General features: G+C 46.7%; 1 protein-coding gene across 4 annotated transcripts in view; it reads left to right on the top strand.

The window, feature by feature from the left end:
- ARMH1 (armadillo like helical domain containing 1) overlaps positions 1 to 25,873 on the top strand; it is a 48,297-nt gene that overhangs the window by 9,275 nt on the left and 13,149 nt on the right. For all 4 annotated transcript variants that reach the window (XM_035018745.1, XM_035018748.1, XM_035018746.1 and 1 more), the window contains exons 2-7: positions 3,526 to 3,650; positions 4,697 to 4,924; positions 9,947 to 10,015; positions 11,172 to 11,338; positions 12,381 to 12,577; positions 15,281 to 15,365. In XM_035018745.1, coding sequence (XP_034874636.1) covers positions 4,719 to 4,924; positions 9,947 to 10,015; positions 11,172 to 11,338; positions 12,381 to 12,577; positions 15,281 to 15,365 — 724 coding nt within the window. In that variant the 5' untranslated portion in view covers positions 3,526 to 3,650; positions 4,697 to 4,718. The remainder of the gene's footprint in view (positions 1 to 3,525; positions 3,651 to 4,696; positions 4,925 to 9,946; positions 10,016 to 11,171; positions 11,339 to 12,380; positions 12,578 to 15,280; positions 15,366 to 25,873) is intronic.

The following is a 25,873-nucleotide window of genomic DNA, read 5'->3' as shown; positions in this document are numbered from 1 at the left end:
AAATCTTACCATTTGCAACAACGTGGATGGAACTAGAGGGTATTATGCTAAGCGAAATAAGTCAATCAGAGAAAGACAATTATATGATTTCACTCATATGTAGAATTTAAAAAACAAAACAGGAGCATAGGGGAAAGGAAGGAAAAATAAAACAAGACAAAATCAGAGAGGGAGACAAACCGTAAGAGACTTTTAACTGTAGGAAACAAACTGAGGGTTGCTGGAGGGGAGGGGGGTTGGGAGATGGAGCAACTGGGTGCGGGCATTAAGGAGAGCATGTGACGTAATGAGCACTGGGTTTTTATATACAACTGATGAATCACTGAACTCTCCTCTGAAACTAATAATACAATATACATTAATTGAATTTAAATAAAATTTAAAAATTTTTAAATTTTTTATTATTTTGAAGAAAAGTTAAGATAAAAATAAATAAGTGGCTGGAGACTCTTGATTAAACATAACTGTAGTCCTTATCTCCCCTACCTCTCCAAACCTCCCTGACATAACATTAAAGAAATATAGAAAGGTGGGGCACCTGGGTGGCTCAGTTAGTTAAGCCTCCAACTCTTGGTTTCTGCTCAGGTCGTGATCTCAGGGTCGTGAGATTGAGCCCCATGTTGGACTTAAGTTTCTCTCTCCCTTTCTGCCCCTCTTCCCCTCTAAAACATAAATAAAACCTTAGAAAAATAAAGAAATATAGGGGCACTTGGGTATCTCAGTCGGTTAAGCGTCTGCCTTTGGCTCAGGTCATGATCCCAGAATCCTGCTTCTCCCTCTCCCCTCTCCCCACTTGTACTCTCTCTCTCTCAAATAAATAAATCTTTTTTTTAAAAAAAAGAAATATAGGGACGCCTGGGTGGCTCAGTCGTTGGGCGTCTGCCTTTGGCTCAGGTCATGATCCTAGGGTCCTGGGATCGAGTCCTGCATTGGGCTCCCTGCTCCGCGGGGAGCCTGCTTCTCCCTGCTCTGCAGGGAGCCTGCTTCTCCCTCTGCTTGTGCTCTCTCTCTCTGACAAATAAATAAAATCTTAAAAAAAAAAGAAATATAGAAAGGTATTAAGTCACAAACGTTCAGGGAAGAAGGCAACAGCAGATGAAAGCTGGACAAATATTTGGAAGGTAGAAGGCAGGTGGGAGAATGTTACCTGGCTTGAAACATCCTAAGAAATTACAAACTTAGTGCCAAAGGGGAGATTACCAACAAGAAGCAAGTCAGTTCACCCAGTTTAACCTCTAAAAAGCTTAGTGACTTTAGACATGAGGTAAGGGGCTAAACACAGGGGGACTGGCTGAAGTCTGTATGCAGAGCACTTTGCCCCCACCCCAGAGCTCCTTTCTCAAAAGCCACATGCCCACTCTAAACTCTCGTGCTGCATAAGGAGAAAGGAAATTGAATTCTGGAGGCCTTCATTCTCAGAGACCTCAGGCATAGTTTGAAGGGCAGGAATGAGAGATAGGGTAGAAAACTGAGTGATGGTGGGAAAGCCTACACACTGCCCCAGCCCCTCTCCCACCTCCACTCCCAGGATGCCAGATGCCAGGCATCTAGCACCCCCCACCCTCTGACCACACCACACCCCCGGAAAGTAGAGAAGTCCAGAAGACCCCCAGGAGGCAGGAAAAGCCCTCCATTGACTGACATTTACGTGTTCTTCAATGAAAAGACTAGTCATTGCCTGATAAAGAAATTTCCAAAACCCAAAGGACACAGCACCTGATCAAAAGAGCCCACTGAGGACCTAGAATACTAAGTGAAAAAGACCTGCAACAAGATGCACCATCCTACCGTTTCAGAAAAGTGTTTAAAGCATCAAGAATGATAAGCCACAGTCCACGGCACACAAATCAGAATGACATCGAACTTCTCAACCAGCAACACTGGGGAGGCTCAAGCTGAGGGAAGTTTATTCCTAACATGGAATTATATACCCAACTGATATAACACAAGGTCAACACACTTTGAGACTTTCAAGGATACCCTTGAAAACAAAACAAAACAAGAGAGCAAACCAAAAAGGAGGAAGAGCTAGGTCCAGGAAATGGGACAGTCAGCAGAGAAAACTGGCAAAAGGAAATCTCAGGACATTTGTGTGCTAGGCTTAGTAAGGAACCAGTCCCAGCTGGAGCACAAAGACCAAGTCTGTGGGAAAGACGTCACCAGGGAAAAGATGGAACTGATCAGTTAGGGGTTGAACATTTGGAAAAATTGCTATGTGTTTGGAACATTTGGAAGAAAATAGCTCTAGGTACTCAGAAATCTAAACAATTGAAAAAAGAAACAATGATTCACCCAGGTAAAACCCAACTTGCAAGGGAAAGAAAATGTAATAGTAGTTTACAGCTTGAGAGAACAGTGTTTGTCTACCTGGTCAATAATGTAAAGACTAACTATTGATTTAACTATAAATTGTGGAAAACTATATTGTGAGGATAAGGGGAGAAAAAAATGGAAGTGCACCTGGTACAAGAAGCTAATTCCTCAAGTGCCAGAGTAAGAAATACTGCCTAAAACAGGTTAAGTAAGGGTAATGTCTGAGTTTGCTGGGGCTGCCAACAAAGCACAACAAGCTCGGGGGGAGTGGGGCTTAAACAACAGAAACTGGTTATCTCGGGGTCTGGAGGTTCTGATCAAGCTGTCTGAGATCAAGGGGTTGCAGGATTGGTTTCTTCTGAGGCCTCTCTCCTTGGCTCCCAGTCTGACTCCAGATCTTATGTTCTTCCCCTGCACCACAAGATCGGGGGCTCCTCCAGGGCCCAGGCAGTGCCTCATCCCCCCATCTCCCACAGCACCTCACACAGTGCCACGTGACGGGCCTGCACTGCATGGTCAGCTGCATCACTGTGACTTCTAACGCTGCCATCTGTGGTTTCCTTTTCCGTTAAGAAAAGAGTAAGATGGGGAAGATCCAAGGAAACCTCAGGGCCATAATGGGGAGCGCCCAGCTGGAAGTTTCCCACCCTCCATGTCCTAGCATTGCTGGGCGCATCTCTAATGGCACTTTTTTTTTTTTTAAAGGTTTTATTTATTTGACAGAGAGAGACACGGCGAGAGAGGGAATACAAGCAGGGGGAGTAGGAGAGGGAGAAGCAGGCTCCCTGCCGAGCAGGGAGCCCGACGCGGGGCTCTATCCCAGGACCCTGGGATCATGACCTGAGCTGAAGGCAGACGTTTAATGACTGAGCCACCCAGGCGCCCCTCTGATGGCACTTTAAATTTTGATCCTAGAAAGGGTCCACCCACAGCAGCGGCGGGGGTGGGGGATGGAGGGGTGGGGGGGTTGTTGAGGGTGGGGACAGCTGGGTGGGCACAGGGTGCGTTCCTGCCTTATAAAGCTAACTGTGGTGTTTCAATTCCTGTTCCCTTGGGTCCAGAACAGCCACTCATCCCCATTTTCTTGAGGCCGGTTTGGCTGTTGAAGGTGGCCACGGCCTCTGAAAATTATTCTCAGACTTAGGGCTATAATGTCATTCACAGTGATTGATGTCTGATCCTATGAGGGATTTTGGTCATTTTTGTGTTTAGGTTGATCCACAGTCATTCACCTGGCTGTTAAGGCTGACAGGATTTTGTGGTTGTCTCCATCCCCGAGGCTCCGTGGACGCCCTTCCCGGGAGCACATATCCAGTGTCCTCTGGGGAGTAGTGGAGGTTGGTGTGTATGTATGTCTGTCTCCGTGTGCCTCAGATTATTTCTTCCTAATAAAATTCTGTTAGCTGGGCCCCATCAATATCTCAAATACATGTGAGGAAACGTTAATTTAGAATCAATTTTAGGATGTTTCAGACTGTAAAGTCCTTTTAACTAGATCTCTGGCGAAGATGTAGAAGCACTTTATGGGACTGTAAATTTCATGTTGAACAGTCTTCGTGAAATACACATCTCCCCTACACACAAGCTGTTCTCTCCATATCAATCATGGTCCCTGCAAGTAATGTTTCACAAATATTCTGTAAATCACAGAAAACCCCATGAAAATGTGAAATATGACTTTCACTTGTCTGTTAGACAAAAGAATCACACATGCCTCTCTCCCATCAGCACTAACATTTGTTATGGATAATAACACTTTCAATCACAACTATTTTTGGAAATTGGGTTTATTTTAAACCTTCCCTCCCCCACTGAAAACACTCTCCCAAGGACACAGACTCCTACAAACCACAGCCCATTAATCCAACTACAGAATGGAAACTTTTTCTTCTTACTAACTTTTTTTTTTAAGTTGTTTTTAAGAGAGTTAGTATAAAAGCCCAAGGTACAAGGTTAAGGAGCATTTTTCCTTAGCTGATTGGTATGAGAAGGGCCAGGTCTCTAAAGACCCCCACATTTCTGGCCCTGTGTGAAGTGAGGGGTGAAAGTCACCCAGGTTTTTAGCAAGCACCTTCATCTCATCTGGTCCTTTAGTTGCTGGCAGCAGGGGATCCAAGGAGCTAAAACGTTAGCTCTTAAACATGAAGTCGACATTTACCACCTTGATATTCTTCACGCCATTACAACACAGCTAAATCCTCCCTGTTCAAGTAGGAGATGATCTGTTCAAGAGGTGTATTTTGAATGTCACAACATCTGCATGGGTGACAGAGGCTCACCCTGCCTCCAGCCAATTGCTGGAAAAGCAAAACCCATAGAGTAAACTACAGGACTTGCATAGTTCTAAATATTTTGGTAACCTGTCTTTTCCCTCCCTCTGTAGCCAACTTCAGGACTGACTGACCATGACTTCCATAAAGGAGCAGGCAGCAATTAGCCGGCTCTTGAGTTTTTTACAGGATTGGGACAACGGTGGCAAAGTCGCAAGGAGTCACATCCTCGACAATTTCATCAAGACCAACCAAGGCAAGACCTCTCCTGAACTGGAGCAGGAGTTTTCCCAGGGAGCCAGCTTGTTCCTGGTACGCTTGACCACCTGGCTTAGGCTCATGTATCCTTTGCCAAACAGAAATAAATTGGGCAATCTTCAAAGGAGAAATGGAACGGAGATTATTGGGAGAGCTCTTCTCTTGAGTCTCCCTAAAATTGTAGGTCAGGAAATCTGGTGATCAGAGTAGCGTCCAAAAAGTCAAGAACTCCCTCCCACTTCTGTCTTCCCGACCTACACATGTATCCTCATTCTCACCCCTAACCTCTTACGCTCCCATCAGATTTGGTGTGGATATTCCTTCTGTCTGGGGTTAATCCTCTCTGTCCTCAAGGACTTTATTCTTTCTCTCTGATGGCCTTCACTTTTGCCTCCTTACCAGCTTTTTCATCAACATTTACATATGCTCAAATCTCTTCTACCTTAAGAAATTAGATTAAATCCCCATCTCAAACCAATATTCCACCTAGTTCCTACCCTTCATGGTGAAGCTTCTTGAAAAGGTTATTGACTTTCCCTGTCTACGCTTCTTCACCTCCCTTTTCTCCTCCGCCCACTGCAGTCTGACTTCTGTCCCCTTCACTGATGCAGGTCTTGCCAAGGTTACTGCTGTTGTTCTAATTGCAAAACCCAGTGACTACATCCTTGGTCATTACACATGACCTCTCAGAGGCACTTGTCAACCATTACCACTTCTCAAAAAACTCTTCCCTGAAACTAACCTAATGTTATATATCAATTAAACTTCAATAAGAAGAAAGAAAGAAAAAGAAGAAGAAAAAAGCACATATAGGTCATCACAAAAACAAAAAACTACCCACTCTTCCCTTGGTTTCTGGGATACCAATTCTCTTGGTTTTCTCCTTTCTTTCTGTCTTTTCCTCATTTTCTTCAGCCATCCCTGAAATGTGGATATTTCTTGGGACTCCATCCACATCCCTCTCCCTCGGTGACCTAATCCATCATCATGATGTCAACACTACTCCGGGTGAAGGGTTCTCAGTTGTGTACCCCTGCCCACATTTCTCTCTGGAATCTGAGTTCTATACCTATTAATCCAACTACCATCTCCACTTCTACCCCACAGAATGACTCTCATGTTTCTGGCTTGGGAAACTGGGTGAATGGCGTGCCATTATGTGGGAAGAGAATACAAGAAAAGGAGTTGGGTTAGTTAAGTCTGGTTTGGGACATGCTGTGTTTGAGGTGCCCGTGCTCAGGAGTCCTAGAGACAGATTGGGGTTGAAGACAGATGTGAAAGTTTGGGTTATGGGTGCATTTGAGGATATTCCTGCTCTGTGTGCCCACAGCATCTATGGATCATCCCAGATCCTTTTTTTTTTTTAAGATTTTATTTTTTAGTAATCTCTATACCCAATGTGGGGCTCAAACTCACAACTCTGAGATCAAGGGTCACACACTCCACTGACTAAGCCAGCCAGGCACCCCTCAGATCCTTTTATTATATATTTTTCTCCTTGCCTGAACCATCTCCTCTCCTCTAAACCTACTTCTTATTTGACTAATTCTTACTCCATCATTCAGATCTCAGTCTAAACATCCCTTCCTCAGGAAGCCTTTTTCTGAGCTCTAGACTAGCCTAGGTTCCCCTGTTACATATGCTCATGGCAGCCCCTCTGTCTTGATCATTATAACATTGTATTGTTTGTACCTGCTTAATATTGGGGCACCTGGGTGGCTCAGTCGATTAAGCGTCCAACTCTTAATTTCAGCTCAGGTCATGATCTCAGGGTTCTAGATTGAGCCCTGTGTCGGGTTCCGGGCACTCAGCGGGGGTCTGCTTGGGATTTTTCTCTCTCCCTCTGCCCCTCCCCCACCCCCACTTGCTCTGTGCGTGCGCTCATGCTCTCTCTCTCTCTCAAATAAATAAATCTTTTAAAAAAATATCTCGGGCACCTGGGTAGTGCAGTCGGTTAAGAGTCGGACTCTTGGTTTACTTAGGCTCAGGTCGTGATCTCAGGGTTGTGAGATGGAGTCCCGCATCTGGCTCCACGCTCAGCGCAGTCTGCTTAAAATTTCTATCTCCCGCTCCCTCTGCCCCTCCCCCCACCTCTCTCTCTCTCTCTCTCTCTCTCTCATAAATAAATAAATCTTCAAAAAAAAATCTCTCTTCCCCACTGGGTTATAGGCTCTGTGAGAGCAGGAATCACATCTGTTCTCATCTCTGCATTCCCAATTCCTAGGACCATGCCTGGCACGTAAGCGGTACATACTACATGTTTGTTCAGGAAAGGAAGGAGGGAAGCAGAGTCTGCCGCTGGGCAGAACTAAAGGCTTCAGTAACCACAGCTCTCTTTATCTTACAGTTACATCATTGATAAAATTTCTAATCGGACTCAGACCTAGAACAGGTCAAGGGGAATACCACTGATTATGTCTCTAGGTTGACCCCAATGTCCTCAGACATTAGAGTTCATACCAGAGGTTTAAATTGCAGATTACCAGCCTGCCTCCTCACCCCGACCCCACTGCTCTGATTTAGTGGACTGAGGGAGGACTCCTGGCCTCTTTGTTTCTGATAAGCACCCTGGGGGACTCTGATGCCTGTGGTCCAAAGATGATACTTTGAGAAACATCAGCACCTATAATTTGGCTTCCGCCTCACAACCTGTGATACTAACCTCACCAAGGTATCAGCAATGCCTTGGTCGCCAAATCTAGACCACCTTTTGCCTGCCTCATCTTACTTACATCGCCTCCCCCTAGCCCTGGTCCTGCTTGACCACTGCCCCTTCCCACGCTGTCCTGTCCCCCACCTTCTCCCACAGCCGGTTCTTAGCCTCTGTGGCAGGATCTTTCCTCCCCACCCCTTACGTGGTAGTTTCTCTTCTTAGTCATTGCGCTTACTACCCTTGGCATTGTATCATTCTTCCCCATCTCCCAAGTGCCAGTCAGAACGCCCTGCGTTCATGAGACACTTACGGCACGCTTATTGAATGACTGAAAGAACCATGCTTTCAATATACAGTCATGTGTTCAGTGTCTACACCTGACATTATGCATAGTTTCCTAACTTTTTGTGACCTGTCATACAACAGAGAAAAGAGACGGGCTGAAGTGATGTAGTGTGTTAAACCAGTGAGCCCACAGCTCCTCGGCTGCCCGCTAGTTATGGTGGATTTGGAAGGAAAACAAATCAACATAGCATCATTATGTCTTGTAAAATTGGCTACCACCTAATCTCACATTAGCCTCAAACCCCTTTTTTAACCTTGAACTTCCAGAAGAGACCAGTAAAACTAAGGATTTATATATTATAATGACAAAAGTATTAGTTACCATTTATTGAGTCTTTTTATGCTCTAGGCACTGAGCTATGTGATGTACAAATATTAACTCCTCTGAGCCGCTTGTGAGGCCTAATAGGTGATCGGCATTATCCCATTTTATAGATAAGAGACATGAGCTTTGAAAAGGTTGAGTAATTTACTAGTGAATGGCAGAGATAAGGTCTGAAATGGGTCTGTCTGGCCCAAAGCCCATACACTATCCACTCTCCTTCAGGCCTCCCTCCCCTGGGACAGGGCAGACCCACAGTTCCACCTCCAACACCATCCCAGGAGATAATCTGCATAAATAGCCCCACACCCTCCGTCTGTCTACAGGCAGGAAGGCCTGACCGGAAGAACTCAGACTCTGAGCTAGACTGCTAGGTTCAAATCCCAGTTCCAGCAGTTAACTCTGGGACCTGGACAGGTCATTAACCTGTCTGAGATTGTTTCCTCAGGAAGTACATGGACATATTACTAGCAGCCACCCCAGGGTGTGGTGAGGATTAAATGAGACAAGGCAAGCAGAGCACCGCAGTGCCTAGTACTAGTTAGCACCTGCTGAGACTGTGGCAAACTCCTGGAACTAATTGCTGGAAATAATGGACCAGAAATATGTGTAATGAGTGACTGTGAAAGCAAGACTACCCTGGGACAGAGGAAAAAGAGGTGACAAAAGTTGGTGAGCCTGGCTGGCAACTGAGGAAAAGAGGGAGAAGGCAGGGAGGCAGGAATGGGGGCTGGGGCTCATGGGGAGCTGGGTGGAGAACAATGTAGGAAGACAGAGGCTACCCTGTGGGCTGATAACCTGGCCTCCAGCTGTAGTGGCAACAGGCAGGGGAGCCTGGCTCCAGAGCAAACACTGTTTTTGCAGTAAAGAGCCTTTCCTAATGAGCCAATCTGTCTCCACTTCTATTGGCATCCTGGGAACCAGGGTGCAGCAGAGATAATTTGCCTCACGCACCCTCCCCCCCAACAAAGCACCATTACCTCCAACCCATTACATTAGCCTTTATCAGTCTTGGAAGCTCTCAGTCATCCTCCATGAGCTGCAATAATTTCAGCTAATTTCTTAAGTGTTCAAAGAGCCTGTGATGTGTTATGAGCCTAGTAATTGTTGACTGTTTCCTTTTCTGTTGTGGGTTGATTTCATACCTTGTATCCGAGCTGATGCGTGCTCTGGGTGCTTTATTACAATGAAGCTTTTTGCAAGGCTCACATTAAAAAATAACACTAAATACTGAGGTTGTTTTAAATCAGAGTTTAATTTTTCCACCATCTCCCGTTGTTCTTATTAGGAAGGCACGCAATTCTTCATAAAGATAGTGACCTCCAGTGTAAAGGTTTGAGCAAGTACAAAATTGAGAATTAATGATGAAGCCGATTATTTTTAGAGAAGTCTAAAAATGAGGCATAAAGTAATGAACTGTGCTGAGACCCAAGGGTGCAATGGTCATGGCTTAGAGAGGCTTGGAAAATTGACTGTGCTTTCTCCATGCACCTTTTATTCATCAGAGCCTCCTTGCTCTCTAGGGGGCCTTTTCAGACCCAAGGTGGCTGACCAGCCCCAGAAAAGCTTCCTGGGGGACCAGGAACATGCCTGCTAGTACCGCCCACCCCTGTGCCCGACACTGTGTGTCGCCACTTACCCCTTCAGCCTAGTGGCCCCTCTCAGATAAAGGGCACAATTCAACTGTTGGTCATCTTGGGCCATAGAAGTTACCAGGAATCGACACAGGATCTGGTTTCTGTGTGGAAAACCACCCTGAAATTCACTCTTTAACCTGTTATGCAGCTATATGACTGGCTCCTGTTTAGATAAGCTTCTAAAGTCTATTGGCATCTTCTTGTCAGCGGTGAGCAGGTGAGTTCTATTTCTAGAGAGATTCTGGGGTCTCAGTTGCATATGGGGCTCATGGTATCTTTGGCATTCACACCACATGGGACTACCGTGTTTTCTATCACACGGGTAGAAATCTGTATTTTAAGCCTGGCTAGGGGGCGCCTGGGGGGCTCAGATTTCGTTTAAGCGTTTGCCTTTGGCTCAGGTCATGATCTCCAGGTCCTGGGATCGAGTCCCACATTGGGCTCCCTGATCAGCGGGGAGTCTGCTTCTCCCTCTTCCTCTGCCTCTCCCCACTGCTCCTGCTCTCTCTCTCTCTCTCTCTCTCTGTATCTCTCTGTCTCAAATGAACAAATAAAAAATTCTTTTAAAAAAGCCTGGCTAGATCCAGGGGTTCAAAAAATGTCATCAGTACTTGGTCTCTCCCTCTCTCTTCTCCATTTCTCAGCTCTGTTCCCCTCTGTATTCTTTGGTCTCCATGTGCTATGGCCCTCAGAAGCTCCACACATGCATCCTGCTTGCTCAGCCACACCCAAAAGAGAGCATATCTTTGCCAGGGGTTCCCAAGAAAGCCCCAGGTGTTGAGCCTCATTGAACCAACTGAGGTCACATGGCTAGTCCCAACCAATTACTGCAGTCAGAATGATGGCATGCCTTGTAACCCGCTCACCCTGCCAAAACCACACGGCCCATGAGTGGCAGAGGGGTGATTCCCCAAGGGATAGTTGAGGTGCTATTTCAAGAAGAAGAGGAACAGAGTCTGGAAAACTAAACACAAGAAACGTCCAACGTATTTAACTTTTGCACTTGCTGCTAGAAGGAAGAACTTCCAAATTATTGTGTCACTTTGCCCATGAACACTTCCTGGATAGGAGGGCAAAGTATGAGAAGAAAGGACCTCGAGATCCCTTAGAAAGGTGAGTGCCAAGGAACATGACAAGTGTCTTTTTTTTTTTTTTTTTTTTTTTGACAGAGAGAGACATAGCGAGAGAGGGAACACAAGCAGGGGGAGGGGGAGAGGGAGAAGCAGGCCTCCCCGCGGTGCAGGGAGCCCGATGCGGGACTCGATCCCGGGACCCTGGGATCACGACCTGAGCCGAAGGCAGACGCTTAACGACTGAGCCACCCAGGTGCCCCGACAAGTGTCTTATTTCTACTCTGGTATTCCCCTGGACAGTAATCGGTACCTTAGAGAATTTCTGGAAGTTGGAGGCGTCCTAACACTCTTGGAAATACTTGGGCTGGAGAAGATCAGGGAGGAGGACAAGAAGGAATCCATCAAGCTACTTCAGGTTATTGCAAACCATGGCAGGAAGTACAAGGAGCTCATCTGTGAAAGCTATGGTGGGTACTGTGTTACGACGGGGGTGGCGATTCCATGTCTCCCTAGGGGCCTGGGTGAAATGGTGGTGGCACCCAGTACCGCTCTAGGAAAATGTTGCACGGAAGCACTTTGTACAGTGGAGTCAATTAGCTCCTGTCCGTGTCACCACCACGAGAGTCAGATTTATGATTTCCTTGATTCATCATTTGCTCCAATCTTTCCATGGTGGTTTTGGAAATACTTCTCCATTTTAAATATATCCTCTTTCATGCATCCATTCAACAAAGATTTATTAAGCCATTGCCTAAAATCCTTTGTGAAATTGAGTTATGAATAACTCTAGAAATAAAATGGAAATAAAATCATTGTCATTCATTGAATATGTGTGATATATGTATATATATCACATATATATATAGTGCTGGGGATACAAAGATGAATAAAATACAGTCCTTATCCTCAAAGAGCTTACAGTGTGGTGTGGTGAGAAGGGTAAACAACCCTGTAATTTCCCTATGTTCCATCAAGTGCTCTGATCGAGGTGGTTGGGGAGGATACCATCCCCCACATGTCCCTTTTTCAAAGCACTTCCCTCGCTGCACTTTTCATCATGGTTCTCCTCTACGTCTCCCCATGGCCTCTCTGAGCCTCAGTGTATATATCCATTAAATGGGACTAACACCTCCCTCTCAGTATAGTTTCTGGGATTAAATGAGGCAGCCTTTGTTAGAACATTTAGTAAACTACTGAACGCTGCACGTGTTAATGATCATATGGCAATCCCAAACGTGTGTTTAATTGTACATTTTGCGGAGCCATTTTAAACTTTAGAACAGATTTTGACAAGCTGACATGCCTGTGTTGAAATCAAATCCTCTGGCCACAGAGCCATGAAGCAAACAAGACAGGGAGGCAGCATGAGAACTGAGCCTTGATTCTGCTTCGCTTGAACGAGCCTCGTTCACATATCTCAGTCGTCCCCTGCCCATATTATGTCATCTTGAGTGAGGATTGTTTTCATAATCCCCTTCTAATTGAGCATTTCCTCTCTTCTGTGCTCAGGTGTACGATCCATAGCAGAATTTTTGGCAAAGTCTAAATCCGAAGAGACCCAGGAAGAAGTGCAGCTTCTGTTGGATTCTTTGGTCCACGGAAACCCCAAGTACCAGAATCAAGTCTACAAAGGTCTAATAGCTTTGCTGTCCTGCACATCACCAAAAGCTCAGCAGCTGTCCCTGCAGACTCTCAGGACTGCGCAGGTGAGCCCCAGCTGCATGCTCCCGTGGTTCTGATTCAACCCACACACTAACCTTAAAATTACCTACCACGGTTGCACTTCAGACAGGCATGAGAAACAGAGCTCAGCCTCCCACGGCACGTCTGCTGTTCAATGAGTGTTACTTCCAGAAGGCCAAGGCGGAGCAAAGAGTTCATGTCGCCCAGCAGAGTGATTTGTCCTGTTTACTTAAGGATCAGAAAGATGTTGGCAGACTTAAAAGTGGTTGAGACAAGCAACAAAGATGATGAAAAGACTGTAGAAAAGCTTACAGGAGTCAATTTGGTAGGGAAGGAATCACGGTGCACTTGTAGACAGCGCAGGAGGGAAAGGCCAGATCGCCAGGGCTTGGGAAGGCTCCTCCTCTCCTCCCGGCTTCTGCCTTCCTCTCAGTGCCCTGGAATGTGAGTGGGATCCGATTTGGGACATGGTGGCCGCCTGAAGACACCGCGCTGGTGAGGGAAGAGAGGCTCCAAGAGTGGTCTTGAGATAAATTAGCAAAAGCTCTCAAAACAGCTCCACTCTGGGTGGAGGCAGGGAGACAAGAGGTCGAAGGGATGGTGAGGCCTGCCCTGGGGCAGGGGGAACAGGGGCGACTGGGTCAGACGGACATTTCTGAGGCGGAGCGCGTGGGACGTGGGGCAGTAAAAGAAAAGCAGGCAAAAATGACAGCCAGCTTTGGACTTGGCAGCAGGCTGAGCTGTGTGCCACCAGGAGAGAGCAGGGAAAGATCGATCAGATTTGGGAAGAGTTAGGTTTTGACTCAATGAGACTTGGTGGCTCCCAAGTGCCATCTCCCAGCCGGCTGCAGAGGACATAAGTAGGTCATTTGTGTAAAAAACAAAACAAAACAAACAAACAAAAAAACGAATCCTGGGCCTCCTTCCCATAGATTCTGACAGCTTTCAGACGGCCTTTGGTAATGCTTTTTCTTTTTAAGCTCCCCAAGTAATTCTGATTCCTAGCTCAAACTGAGGAATTACTGTTGAGGACATCTAGTAGAGATACCCACCGCACAGTAGAAAATAAAAGTCTGAAGCCTCGGAAAGAGACCCGAGATGAGGATGGCAGTTGGTTTTCCTGAGCAGAGAAAGGATCACTGAAACAGCAGAAGTGAGGGAGGTCAGCCAGGTAAAATGGACCAGAAGGAGAATCACTGGCATTTAAGAGATGAGCTGAGGGGTGCCTGGGTGGCTCAGTTGGTTAAGCGACTGCCTTCGGCTCAGGTCATGATCCTGGAGTCCCGGGATCGAGTCCCGCATCGGGCTCCCTGCTCGGCAGGGAGTCTGCTTCTCCCTCTGACCCTCCTCCCTCTCATGCTCTCTGTCTCTCATTCTCTCTGTCTCAAATAAATAAATAAAATCTTTAAAAAAAAAAAAAAAGAGATGAGCTGAAAAAAAAAAAAGAGATGAGCTGAGCAAGAAGGTCCAACAAAACAGCTGGATTATCATTATTATTTCCGGTTTCCATTTATTAAGTGCCTCCTACCTGCTAGGCACTGTCCCAGGGGCTTACTTCCATGATCTCTTTTAGTCTTCACAATAGCTGATGGAGGCAGACATTTTATTTTATTTTTTTAAAGATTATTATTTTTTTATTTATTTGAGAGAGAGAAAGAGCATGAGCACGGGAGAGGCAGAGGGAGAGAGAAAGGGAGAAACAGACTCTCTGCTGAGCAGGGAGCCCGATGTGGGGCTTGATCCCAGGACCCTGGGATCATGACCTGAGCTGAAAGCAGACGCTTAACTAACTGAGCTACCCAGGCACCCCGGAGGCAGACATTTTAAAGATGAGGTAACTGAGCCTTGAGGGGTGTCCAGTGACTTACTCCAGGCCACACACTAAGGAAGAGGTATGTACTAAGCAGGCACTGAAATCCAACTCTCCCTAACTCCAGAGTTCTTAGTCGTTCCATATACCACTCTGCCTCTTTGAAAAAGAGCAATGGAAGCCGTTAAAGGAAAACGAGGGAAAAAACGCCTGTAAAAGTGAAGGGAAAAGAGAACATGGAGAACATGACCAGCTGGGTCAAATACCACAGAGAGGCTAAGTGTAGGTAGAACAGAAAGATGGTCCCCGCGTGAAAAGTTTGGGTGAATGTTGGTCCCATGGCAGGAGAAGTTAAATTGCAGCAGCCTGTCAAAGGATGCACGAGAATGAAGTGGCTTCCCCTGGGCTCCTGGGAGGCTTAGGTGTAGAGGGAGAATAAGAGCAATATCCGAAGGGCAATTGTGTGCAAAGTGGGTGAGCTTGAGGATGTTTCACGCTAAAGGACAGGAACCAATGCCCGGATAAATGTTGAAGAGGTAGAAAAGACGGGCTCCCCAGTCGCTTGAGGTCCCTGAGGGAGAGAAGATTTAGGATCCTGGATGAGTTCAGCTCTCCCCAGCCGGTGCCCACCCTCCCCCCAGCAAGGTAGCCGGCTCACCCCAACTGAATGCCTCCTGAACTAGAGGGGTCAGTGGCAAGCTCAGCAGACTGTCTTTCGGATCCTTGGCTGCCATATCTGGCCCTCCTCTGGAGAAATGTACTCATACAGTGCAGCGGCCAAGGCCCAGTGACTCACCACTACCCTCCCTCTCCCCATTCGGCCAGGCTGCCTAGCTGTTTGCAAGCCTGCTTTTCCTTTCTTCCAGGTGTACTAGATCTTAAGTAACCCCCTTGTCCTGTTGTCTTGTCTCGTCAGTCGATCATTGGAACCACCCACCCCAGCATCGTGGAGTGCGTGCTGAAGGTGCTGCGCACAATGCACCTCGAAGTCCAGTATGAAGGTAGGGGCGCAGCTGGGTCTGCTCCTGCTCACACATACAGAAGCTGACCGTGAGAACTAGACAGACTAGCTCTAACAGTTTTCTCTTAGTCACAAAGAACCTTGTTGGGTATCCTGGAGAGCCTTGGCAGCTGGTAGATGCTGGTTCGGTCTGATCTGCAAGTTATTCAGAAAATGACAGTCACTTTCTGTACTTCGAATCAGCCACGTGATACTTTTTTTTTTTTTCTTATTTTAATCCCCATACATTACATCATTAGTTTTAGATGAAGTGTTCCATGATTCATTGTTTGTGCATAACACCCAGTGCTCCATGCAGAATGTGCCCTCCTCAATACCCATCACCAGGCTAACCCATCCTCCCACCCCCCTCCCCTCTAGACTCTAGTTTTCCAGAGTCCATCGTCTCTCATGGTTCGTCTAGCCACGTGGTACTTTAACATTGGCTATGATCCACCTGGGTCCAGAGCTGGCTGGTTCCCAGTCTTTTTTCTTTTTTTTAAGATTTTATTTATTTTTATTTTTGCAAGAGGGAGGGAGGTAGAGAGAGAGAGAGAGAGTGCACAAGCAGTGGGGAGGGGCAGAGGGAGAAGCAGACTCTCCGCTGAGCAGGCGCTGAGCAGGGAGCCTGACTCGGGACTCAATCCCAGGACCCTGGGATCATGACCTGAGCCAAAGGCAGATGCTTAACCAACTGAGCCATCCAGGCGCCCTCTGGTTCCCAGTTTTATGTGGTACTTCCCCTCTAACCAGAAATCACCCAGAGGACTCCACTTGTAAGGAACTAAACTGAACAGTGGTAGTATTGATAAGTTTGCATGTATTCAGTCCTCCTATGTGCCTGCTACTTTCCGAGCATCATTTCATTTAATTCTCAAAAGAACCACAAGAGTACAGAGCCTGACACACATTAGGTATTCAGATGCTCAAATGAACGAACGGTGGAGGTAAGTATTTTTATGTTTTTCAAGCTAAAGCATTGAAGCACAGAGATATTAAGTATGCTTCCCCAGGTTATACAGCTAACCAGAGTCAAACCAGATCTGAATCCAAAGTATATGCTTTTATTTTTTTAAAGTGATCCTTTTTTAATTTTTTTTCATTATTTTTATTTATTTATTTATTATTTTGTGGGCAGCAAAGCAAAGTTTATTGAATGATAGTACAAAGCTCCCAAAGAGGGAGGGGACCCGAGAGGGTTGCCCTAAAGTGGTCCTTTAAAAAAAAAAAGAAAAGATTTATTTATTTATTTGAGAAAGAGAGGGAGTACATGCATGCGCGTGGTGGGGGGGAGGGGCAGAGGGAGAGGGAGAAAGAGTCTTAAGTGGACTCCAAGCTCAGCTCTCATGACCCTGAGATCACGGCCCTGAAATCAGGACCTGAGCCGAAACCAACTAGATGCTTAACAGACTGTACCACCCAGGTGCCCCCAAAGCGTATGCTTTTAACGTGAACCTATGGCAGGTGTTTATAGGATGTTTCCTTCCGTGTTCCTATAGTGGTTCAGAGAAGGAAGATTCTGTTTTCAACAGGAGGGAGCAAAGAAGGGATTGCTGAGAAGGTGTTTGAGCTGACCTTGGAGAATGGGAAGGATTTGGGAAAGTGGAAAGGAGCAGAGGAGGGCATTCTGGAAAGGGGAATGGTATAAACGAAGTTCCGGGCATACAGAAGTACAAGATGTATCTGAGGAATGACAGGTAGATAATTTAGTGGAAGTTTGGTAGAGGTCTCAGCCCAGGAAGACCTAGAAAGGTAGGCTAGGACCAGACCGAGGAGTACCTTGAATGCCAGATGGAATAGTGGGCACTCTGTCCAGGAGGTTACCTGGGTGGTGGTATCCGCAGTAGGTCAGAACCACAGGGAGACTCGAGGCTTGAAGCCATTTGGGAGGCCTTTTGGGTTGTTCAAATAACAAAGTAAGAATGCCCCCATCTAGCCAAATATAGAGGCCCTGGCAAGAGGGAATGGACAGGACTAGGAAGTGCCTGGGTGTGGAGAATGAGGTGGCATAAGGGGAAAGGGCAGGGCTGAAGAGGCGGGGACACAGAGGCCCATTATGCAGGAAAAGTGTGGACATCAGCAAATATTACGATCCCTGTGTCCAAGATGGCAGGCTGGTGGAGCCCCGGATCCAGGAAGTCTGGGAGGGGCAAGAGGAGCAGGCAGGGACCAGGGATCAGGTATGCATGTGAGACCCTGGGGAAGACCAGCAAAGGTCCAGAGGGTGACTTCAAATATCGATTGTTTTTCAGAGGCAGTGTTGAAATTGAATGTTGGTCCGTTTTTCCTGCAGTAGCATGCCATTTTTGTATTTGTTTGACCCCTGCAGGTGTGCTTGGGAAGATGGACCTTGTATGGTGAGAAGTAATGCTGTGTTAAAATCAATTACCAGTTGGAGGAGAGTCTCCTAGCTGGGGAGGAGTTGCCAGAGAGGGGTAGGATAGTGGAGGGAACTGAGTAAAGGTCAGACCCAGCAGCAGAGAGTTGTCACTGCATGGGAGCAAGGGTGAGGGGGGTGACGTGGCAGTGGACTCATGTTAGGAAATGTAATCAAGCAGCCCGTAAAGATTACTGGGTGGCACTGAGCCTCCTTCCCTGCCACCACCTCCACGGGGCTCACATGACTACTCCTACTCATCATCACTTCTTAGCTTATGCCTTTCTTCTCCAAGGTCTTCTGTCACCTGCCTTCCAGCCCTGCCCAGATGTCAGCCCTCCTTCCTTTGTACCACCCTGCACCCTCCTCCCTGCCAGTACCCCCAGCCCTGGAGCAGTCATTTCCAGAATACACTGCACAGTTTCAGGCACTTCTTTTTTTTTTTTTTTTTAAGATTTTATTTACTTATTTGAAAGAGAGAGTGCAAGCAGGGGGAGAAGCAGAGGGGCTGGATGAGGGAGGGGAAAGAATCTGAAGCAGACTCTGCGCTGAGTGCAGAGCCTGGGGGCGGGGGGGGGGGGGCTCGATCTCACAACCTTGCGATCCCGAAACCAAGAGTTGGAGGCTTAACTGCGCCCAGCAGACGCCCCAGTTTCAGTGCACTTCTTACCACTTCTGTCCTTATATCCTCAGAGCAGTCTCTGGCCTAGGGTAGGTCCTTGTTGCATGTTTGTGGAGGGAGAGAGGGAGGGAGTTCTGTCCATACACCCTGAACCCTGGCAGAGGCAGAGAAGTGTGAAGCTTTCTCACTGCCCTTTTGGTTTGATGTCTGCTCCTGTGATAACAGTGAAACTGTGAGCCTCAAAATAATTTCAAACAGGCCAGACTCATAACCGGTGCTCAAGAAATGTCTGTTGAATGAAGGAATTATTCTTTTTCACCAGGGACTTCAAAAGGGTCTTGGTGTAACTGGGAACATAGAGCGTGTGTGTGTGCGGTTGTCCACTAGGAGGAGCTATTCCACACGCTCGGCAGAGTGGAAGTTTAGGGAGCGAACGCAGCGTTCAGCTCCCACTGAAAATCCTCCAAAGGCAGGGCAGGGAAGGTCTGACAGGTCTTAGATGTGGTCCAACAGTGCCGAACAGGGAGGACCAGGGAGAAATTTCTCTGAGTTGGAGGACACCAAATTGCAAGACCAAGGTAAAGTCCCCCCAGGGTGATGGCAACCGTCACGGTTGAGAGAAGCCTGTGACCAGGAGGGATGGGTGGTATAGCTGAATGGACTAACCTTAAAAGGGCAGGGTTGGTTTGTTTTTAAAAAACAAATACTGAGTGAACATCTGCGGTGTGCCAAGTACTGTGCCAGGTACTGGGGGTGCGGGGGCGGTGGTTGTGTTTGTACTGAGAAGAAAAAGGAATAGTTGAGAAGGAGGAGGGAAGAAGGACGCACTCCACCTCCCACGCCGGGAGGGGGTAGTTGACATTGTTCCCCTGAGAAGGCTACAGGGAAAGTGCAGTTCTCAGGGAGAGTGCCGTGACAACAGGGTGGAGAGGCTTGGGAGGCTAAGTGACTCTTTCCCTTGCAGCATGGGGCCAGGGGTGCCGGAGCCCGGTGGCGGCTTCACCTCTTTTCTCATTGAGAACTGCACCTCTGCGCCTCCGAATCTACCTGCCTGCCTGGCCTGTTACCCACGTTCTCGGCCCTCTTTCCCATCTCAGCTGAGTGTCCCTGCTCCTGCCGCAGCCAGCTCTTCTGCTTCTGCTTCTGCTCTGAAGCACATTCATAAAGGCTTCTCATAAACAGAGGCTCTCTCTTTCTCTCTAGAGGATCATCTCCGGTGACATGCAAATATGTTCTGTATCTCCCATCTTAAAAAAAAAAAAAGAGCCCCTCCTTGGGGACTTTAATCTATGGATTAAAAGAGATTTAAAAGACACCCCCCAGATTAAATTCAGTGATAGCGTTTAAGGATGCATAGCGCTCCTTGACCCCAAGTTCCACTCCAGCTACTCATTTTTCCATTTTCTTCCTACTTGATCTCTCAGCTGCTTGTGACCGAATTGGCCCAAAGCAACTTTTCTTCTCTGGGCTTCTGTGACACCACTTCCACTTCTCCTCCCTCAAGCTGGGTCTGCCATGTTTGTTATGATTGCTTTGCTACTTTCTCCTATTTCTCTACCTGACTGTTGGGTCAGCCTACTTCTCACCTCTTTACCCACACCTTCTGCTCGCATGATTTTGTCTGGTCCCCAGCTTTACACACCACATATATGTTATATATTCAGGTACCAGACTGTGTCTCTGGCCTGACCTCTCCCCTGAAATCTCCCCAGACATCTGAAATTTATAGCCAAAACAGAACTCTTGATTTTCTTCCCAAATCCTACCCTGTCTCCTATTTTCACTAAAAGGTGCCACCACCAACCCAACTGCTCAACTAAAAAGTGTAGGCCTAGTACCAAATGATCTGCTTTCTCTCACCTCCCACTGTGTCCCACCCTTACCAAGTCCTCTCGGCTCTGTCCCTACTTACAGTCTCTGTCCCCACCACCACTGTGATCGCCCGTGGCTAACTCACCATCCTGTCGCTAAATTCCGCTTCCATCCTGGCCTCCTATAATCCATTCTCCCATTGCAGCCAGAACGATCATTTCAAAAATAGGTTCCCCTTGCACCTACACTAAACTCTCCACACCTGCCATGGCCAGCAAAGCTTCTGGAAGGCTCTTCCCCCAGACCTTGGATTGATGGACAACTTCTCAAACTTCAGCTCAGACGTCTCCTCTGAGAGAGGCCTCTGACCACTCTCTCTAAAGCGTCCCCACTCCCTTCCACTGACCCCTCGGGCTCTCTCCAACACACCACATCACTGCACTTACCTCTTTCAGAAATTATCTCGCTCACTCATTTACTTGTCTAGTGTCTGTGCTCTGCAAGAAAGTCAGCTCCACAAGAGCTGAGGCTTCATCATCTTTGTCTACCATTGTACCCTGGTGCCTACAGAGTACTGGCAAAAGTAGCCTCTTAGATATTTGTCGAATGAATGAATGGAGATGAGTGAATCTTGTATATCCTCGTTTATAGTGACAGTCATTAAATTGGAAATAGAATTTGAAATACCTAATTTTTTCAGCCCAGATGGCGAAGTGCAGGCTGTGTGCATTAAATGACCTTTTATTTCCTGAGAGTTCTTAAGGCCAAGGAAGAGAGTTTGGAGAAGCGGGGAAAAAAAGGAATGTTTCCTAGAGGAAGGTAGGAGATGGGAAGGCCACATGCACAGAGAGTGGATGCTGTGGTCACCCACTGCTTCTAACAAACCACTCCAAATTTAGTGTCATAAAATGATCACTATTTTAACTCTCGCATAGTATGTAGGTCAAGTATTACAACAGGACACAGCAGAGATGGATTATCTCGGCTCCCTGTTATGTGGAGCCCACCAGGAAGACAGCTGGGGGTCACAGCTGGAAGGAGAGGCTAGTACTGATTTTTCCTTTCCCCTCAGGCTCCAGTATGGTTCCACACGGCACCTTTTTTCTTCCGAAAGAGTGGAAGAGAAACCTGTGCGCCAAGGAATGGTTTTCCAGTCCTCAGTACAGGGGATTCTGGTTGTCCATTCTCTGTCTATTCCTCACTTTGAAGTAGAAATAAGCAGGGAAAGGGTAATGATGTCCACTAATTTCTGAGGGTTTTTTTTTCCCTAGAATTAAGATTTTAGAATTTCTTTTAATGATGATCCCATTTAACATTAGAGAGCCAAAATTAAAATTAAGGGAGGCCTTCTTCAAAGTGGTCCTGCCTGGAATTTATCTCCATTTATGATTTCTGTGAAGTGAAAAATGGCAGTTTCCTCCCAGGGAGGATTGCTATTCCAGGAATTGGTGTCAGGCAGGGACTTAATCATGACAAGCAATCTAAAGCCGTGGAAGTACTCGTTCACTGGCCTCCCTTCCTAGAGAAGAGAAATGTCAAAGTCATAGAAAGTTTTGCAGAAGAAGAAATTAATGAGTTCTGTTGGGAATTTGAAATACATATGTGTGTGTAAATATATTGGTATCTTTTACAAATCAATTATTACCTTAGGATCATAAAAATTACTATGTATGACTTAATTAGAAGCAGACCAATCATTGTAAATTAACTTCCCAAATATATGCCTGCCAAAAATCAATTAGTCAAATGACCAATTTGCTGCGTGCCCAATTCACCAAATTACCAATTTACTGACAACATGTTTCCTTTAAATATTTGTAAAATTTAGCCATTGGTTGTATCAGTAGGACCTAAGAGAGCTGGGAGAAGCCGGGACTTCAGAATTCCCTGGGCCTTCACCCCTATCTGCCCTTGGTTGGCCCCCTTCTCTAGCCCTTGGTCTCCCTTTCTCTGTCCCACCTCTCCCCATCCCCTCTTCTCAAGGATGGGTGGGCTAGGCCACACAGTATGGTGACATCCAGCAGGGTCCCCCACCAGGTCCCCGTTCCCTGCCATATAGCTACAGAGCTTGGGCAGAGACAAATGAAGATTCCTCAAAATGCTGCTTTGAAGACAAAATGAAAGTCGTTATATTCAAACTTTGCAGAAATCTACAAAAGCTGTTAAATCAATCCATCTGTAATCCATTATACATTGCTCTATAACAAATTACCTCAAAACTTAGTGGCTAAAAAAATAAACATTTTTTAAAGATTTTTATTTATTTGAGAGAGAGAGAGAATACAGAGGGAGAAGCAGGGAGCCTGATGAGGGACTCAATCCTGGGACCCTGAGATCATGACCTGAGCTGAAGATAGATGCTTAACCGACTGAGTTACCCAGGAGCCCCCCAAAAAAACATTTCTTATCTCACACAGTTTTTGTGGCTCAGGAATCTGGGAACAGCTTAACTGAGTGGTTTTGGCTCCAGGTATCTCATGAGGCTGCAGTCAAGCAGTCAGCAGGGGCTGCGGTCATCCGAAGGTATGACGGGACCTGGAGGACCCCCCCCCCCGCACCTTCAGATGTGGCTCACTCACACACCTGGCGAGTTAGAGCTTGTTTTTGACAGGAAGCCTTGAGTCTTCACCACGTGGGCCTCTCCATCGGGCTGCTTGACTGTCCTCACACCAGGGCAGCTGGCTTCTCCCAGAGCGAGTGATCTGAGAGAGCGCAAAGAGGGGGCCCCACTACTTTTTATAATCTAATCTCTCTCAGAAGTTGCACACTGTCACTTCTGTTCACCCTGGTCATTGGCGGGGGGGGGGGGGGGGGGGCGCGGCTGGCGGCTAGGGAGGAGAAATGGGCTCCACCCCTTGAGAGGAAACAGACTAGAACTTTTGTGGACATATTTTAAAACCACTGTACCATCTCAAAAAAAAAAAAAAAAAAAACCCAGCTGTGCCAGTTTCCGTTCCCACCAGCAATATGTGAGGGTTCTAATTTCTCCACACCCTTGTCAACACTTGTCATTGTCCTTTTTTTTTTAAATAGCCATCCTAGTGCATGCAGAGTGGTGGTACCTCATTGTGGTTTTGGTTTGCATTTTCCTAATGACTAAAGATGTTAACATCTTTTCAAGTGCCTGTTGGCCATTTATATTTCTTCCTTGGAGAAATACCTTCTCAAGTCCTATGCCCATTTTTTTTTTTAAGATTTTATTTATTTGACAGAGAGAGACACAGTGAGAGAGGGAACACAAGCAGGGGGAGTGGGAGAGGGAGAAGCAGGTTCCCCGCTGAGCAGAGAGCCTGATGCGGGGCTTGATCCCAGGACCCTGGGATCATGACATGAGCCAAAGGCAGATGCCCAACGACTGAGCCACCCAGGTGCCCCCCTATTCCCATTTTTAAAAATTGGCTTGTTTGTCTTTTCGCTCTTGAGTTGTAGGAGTTCTTTGTATATTCTGGATACTAGAATGGTTTCTCCCATTCTGTTGTCTTTTCACTATTTTTTTTAAAAGATTTTATTTATTTATTGGAGAGAGAGAGAGAAAGTGAGTGAGCACACAAGCAAGGGGAGAGGCAGAGGGAGAGGGAGAAGCAGACTCCCCTGCCGAGCAGGGAGCCCAGCGTGGGGCTCCATCCCAGGACCCCGGGATCATGACCTGGGCCAAAGGCAGACGTGTTAACCGACTGAGCCACCCAGGTGCCCTTGTCTTTTCACCTTTTTGATAATGTCCTTTGTTGATTTATTTTTATTTTTTTACTTTCTTTTTAGATTTTATTTATTTATTTGAGAGAGAGAGAGAGACAGAGATAGTGAGAGAGAGCACAAGTGGGGAGGAGAGGGAGAAGCAGGCTCCCCGCAGAGCAAGGAGCCCGATGCAGGACTCGATCCCAGGAGCCTGGGATCATGACCTGAGCCGAAGGCAGACGCTCAACCGACTGAGCCACCCAGGTGCCCCATTGGTTGGTTTATTTTTAAATGATTTACATTTTTTGTTCATTCATTTACTTATTCAAAAGAGCAGGCACTGGGCTGGGCACTGAGTGTATAGTGACACACAAAACGAAGTCCCTGCCGGGCTAGAGCTTTGACCCAGCAGTCATAATACCAGTAATGATAACTAGTCATCACTACCAGTGAGGACTGTGTGCCTGGCACTGTTTTAAGCTCTTCAATTATGTCATACAGTCCTCAGAACAATTCTGAGAAATAGGTACTATTATAATCCCCAGTTTTCAGATGAGGAAACTGAGGCAGAGAGCAATTGAATAACCCGCCCAAAGTCTCGGAGACGATAAGTGGGAAAGTTGTGGGTCACACCCAGGCAATCTGACCCCTGCACCCAAATCCTCACCACCACACTGTCCTATCTCTCCAGTATTACAAAAATAAGACTTTTAAAATTTTTACCACTTTTGAGAAACAGTCAAAAACCTGAGGATGGACAGTATTATTACCATAAAACATAATAATGTTTTCTTAGCTTTATGCCCTTCTCAGGGTCATGCAAATACTATAAGATCTCATTTTTAAAACTACACCTTTTGGGCGCCTGGGTGGCTCAGGTGTTAAGCATCTGCCTTCGGCTCAGGTCGTGATCCCAGGGTCCTGGGATCGAGCTCCACATCGGGCTCCCTGCTCGGCGGGAAGCCTGCTTCTCCCTCTCCCACTCCCCCTGCTTGTGTTCCCTCTCACGCTGTGTCTCTCTCTGTCAAATAAATAAATAAAAGCTTTAAAAAAAAACCAAAACTACACCTTTTGCCCCATAGAACCTTGTGCCTTTACTTTCTGCTTCTGAGCTAATCCACATCAGTAGAAGTTTCAGCCTTTCCGGCTGTGTAAGAGGCCACCCGTCCCGTGTGACTTCATTGAACAACAGTCACAACGCTCTGATGCTAAAGGATAGTTTAACATAAAAATCTGCTGAATGTTCTTTTTTTTTTTTTTAAGATTTTATTTATTTGACAGAGACAGACAGTGAGAGGGAACACAAGCAGGGGGAGTGGGAGAGGGAGAAGCAGGCCTCCCGCTGAGTAGGGAGCCCTATTAGGGGCTCGATCCCAGGACCCTGGGACTATGACCTGAGCCGAAGGCAGACGCGTAACGACTGAGCCACCCAGGCGCCCCAAAAATCTGCTGAATATTCTTAAAGATAGGTTATTTCCCCAAAATTATATACTTCAACTGCCACACTTTATTCACTCTTCCTAAGTTTTATTAAACAGTCTCCCGTAGTTGTTTGTTTGTTTTTAAATAGAAAGTCCTTGGGGAACACTCCTTTCTAATGGCCCAGTTTACCTGGCCCTCCAAACCTCTTGTCCGCCCGGACCTGGCACTGTCTCCCCTCGGGCGCCTGGGGCAGTGGTCAGTGCCCCACTCAGGTGCCCGTGCACGGGCTGGTTGGACTCCGGGAGCCTTGCCCGGAAGAGGAGACACCCGTGGAAGACACTACAGTAATTCTTAATTCAGAAGCAGTACATATACCCCAGAGCACATAACATTAATTACTTCATCGACTGGCTTTTTTAAAAGAAGTAGTGTGTAAAATATGCTTTTTATGTTTCAACAATGGGCTTTGAACAGGAGGTGGTGAAAGAGGTGGTGAGATGTACAGGAATCAGAGATAGAATGCGGCTGGTCAGGAAGGTCCTTGACACTGGTCTCTTCCTTATAACAGCAACTTGCCAAGTGTATTCACACTCTCACCCCT

This window comes from Mirounga leonina, unplaced genomic scaffold (assembly GCF_011800145.1).
Source record: "Mirounga leonina isolate KUSES-001 unplaced genomic scaffold, KU_Mleo_1.0 Mir_173, whole genome shotgun sequence".
NCBI lineage: Eukaryota > Metazoa > Chordata > Mammalia > Carnivora > Phocidae > Mirounga > Mirounga leonina.
Note: the sequence above shows the minus strand (reverse complement) of the source record. Positions and strands in the feature narration are given on the sequence as shown.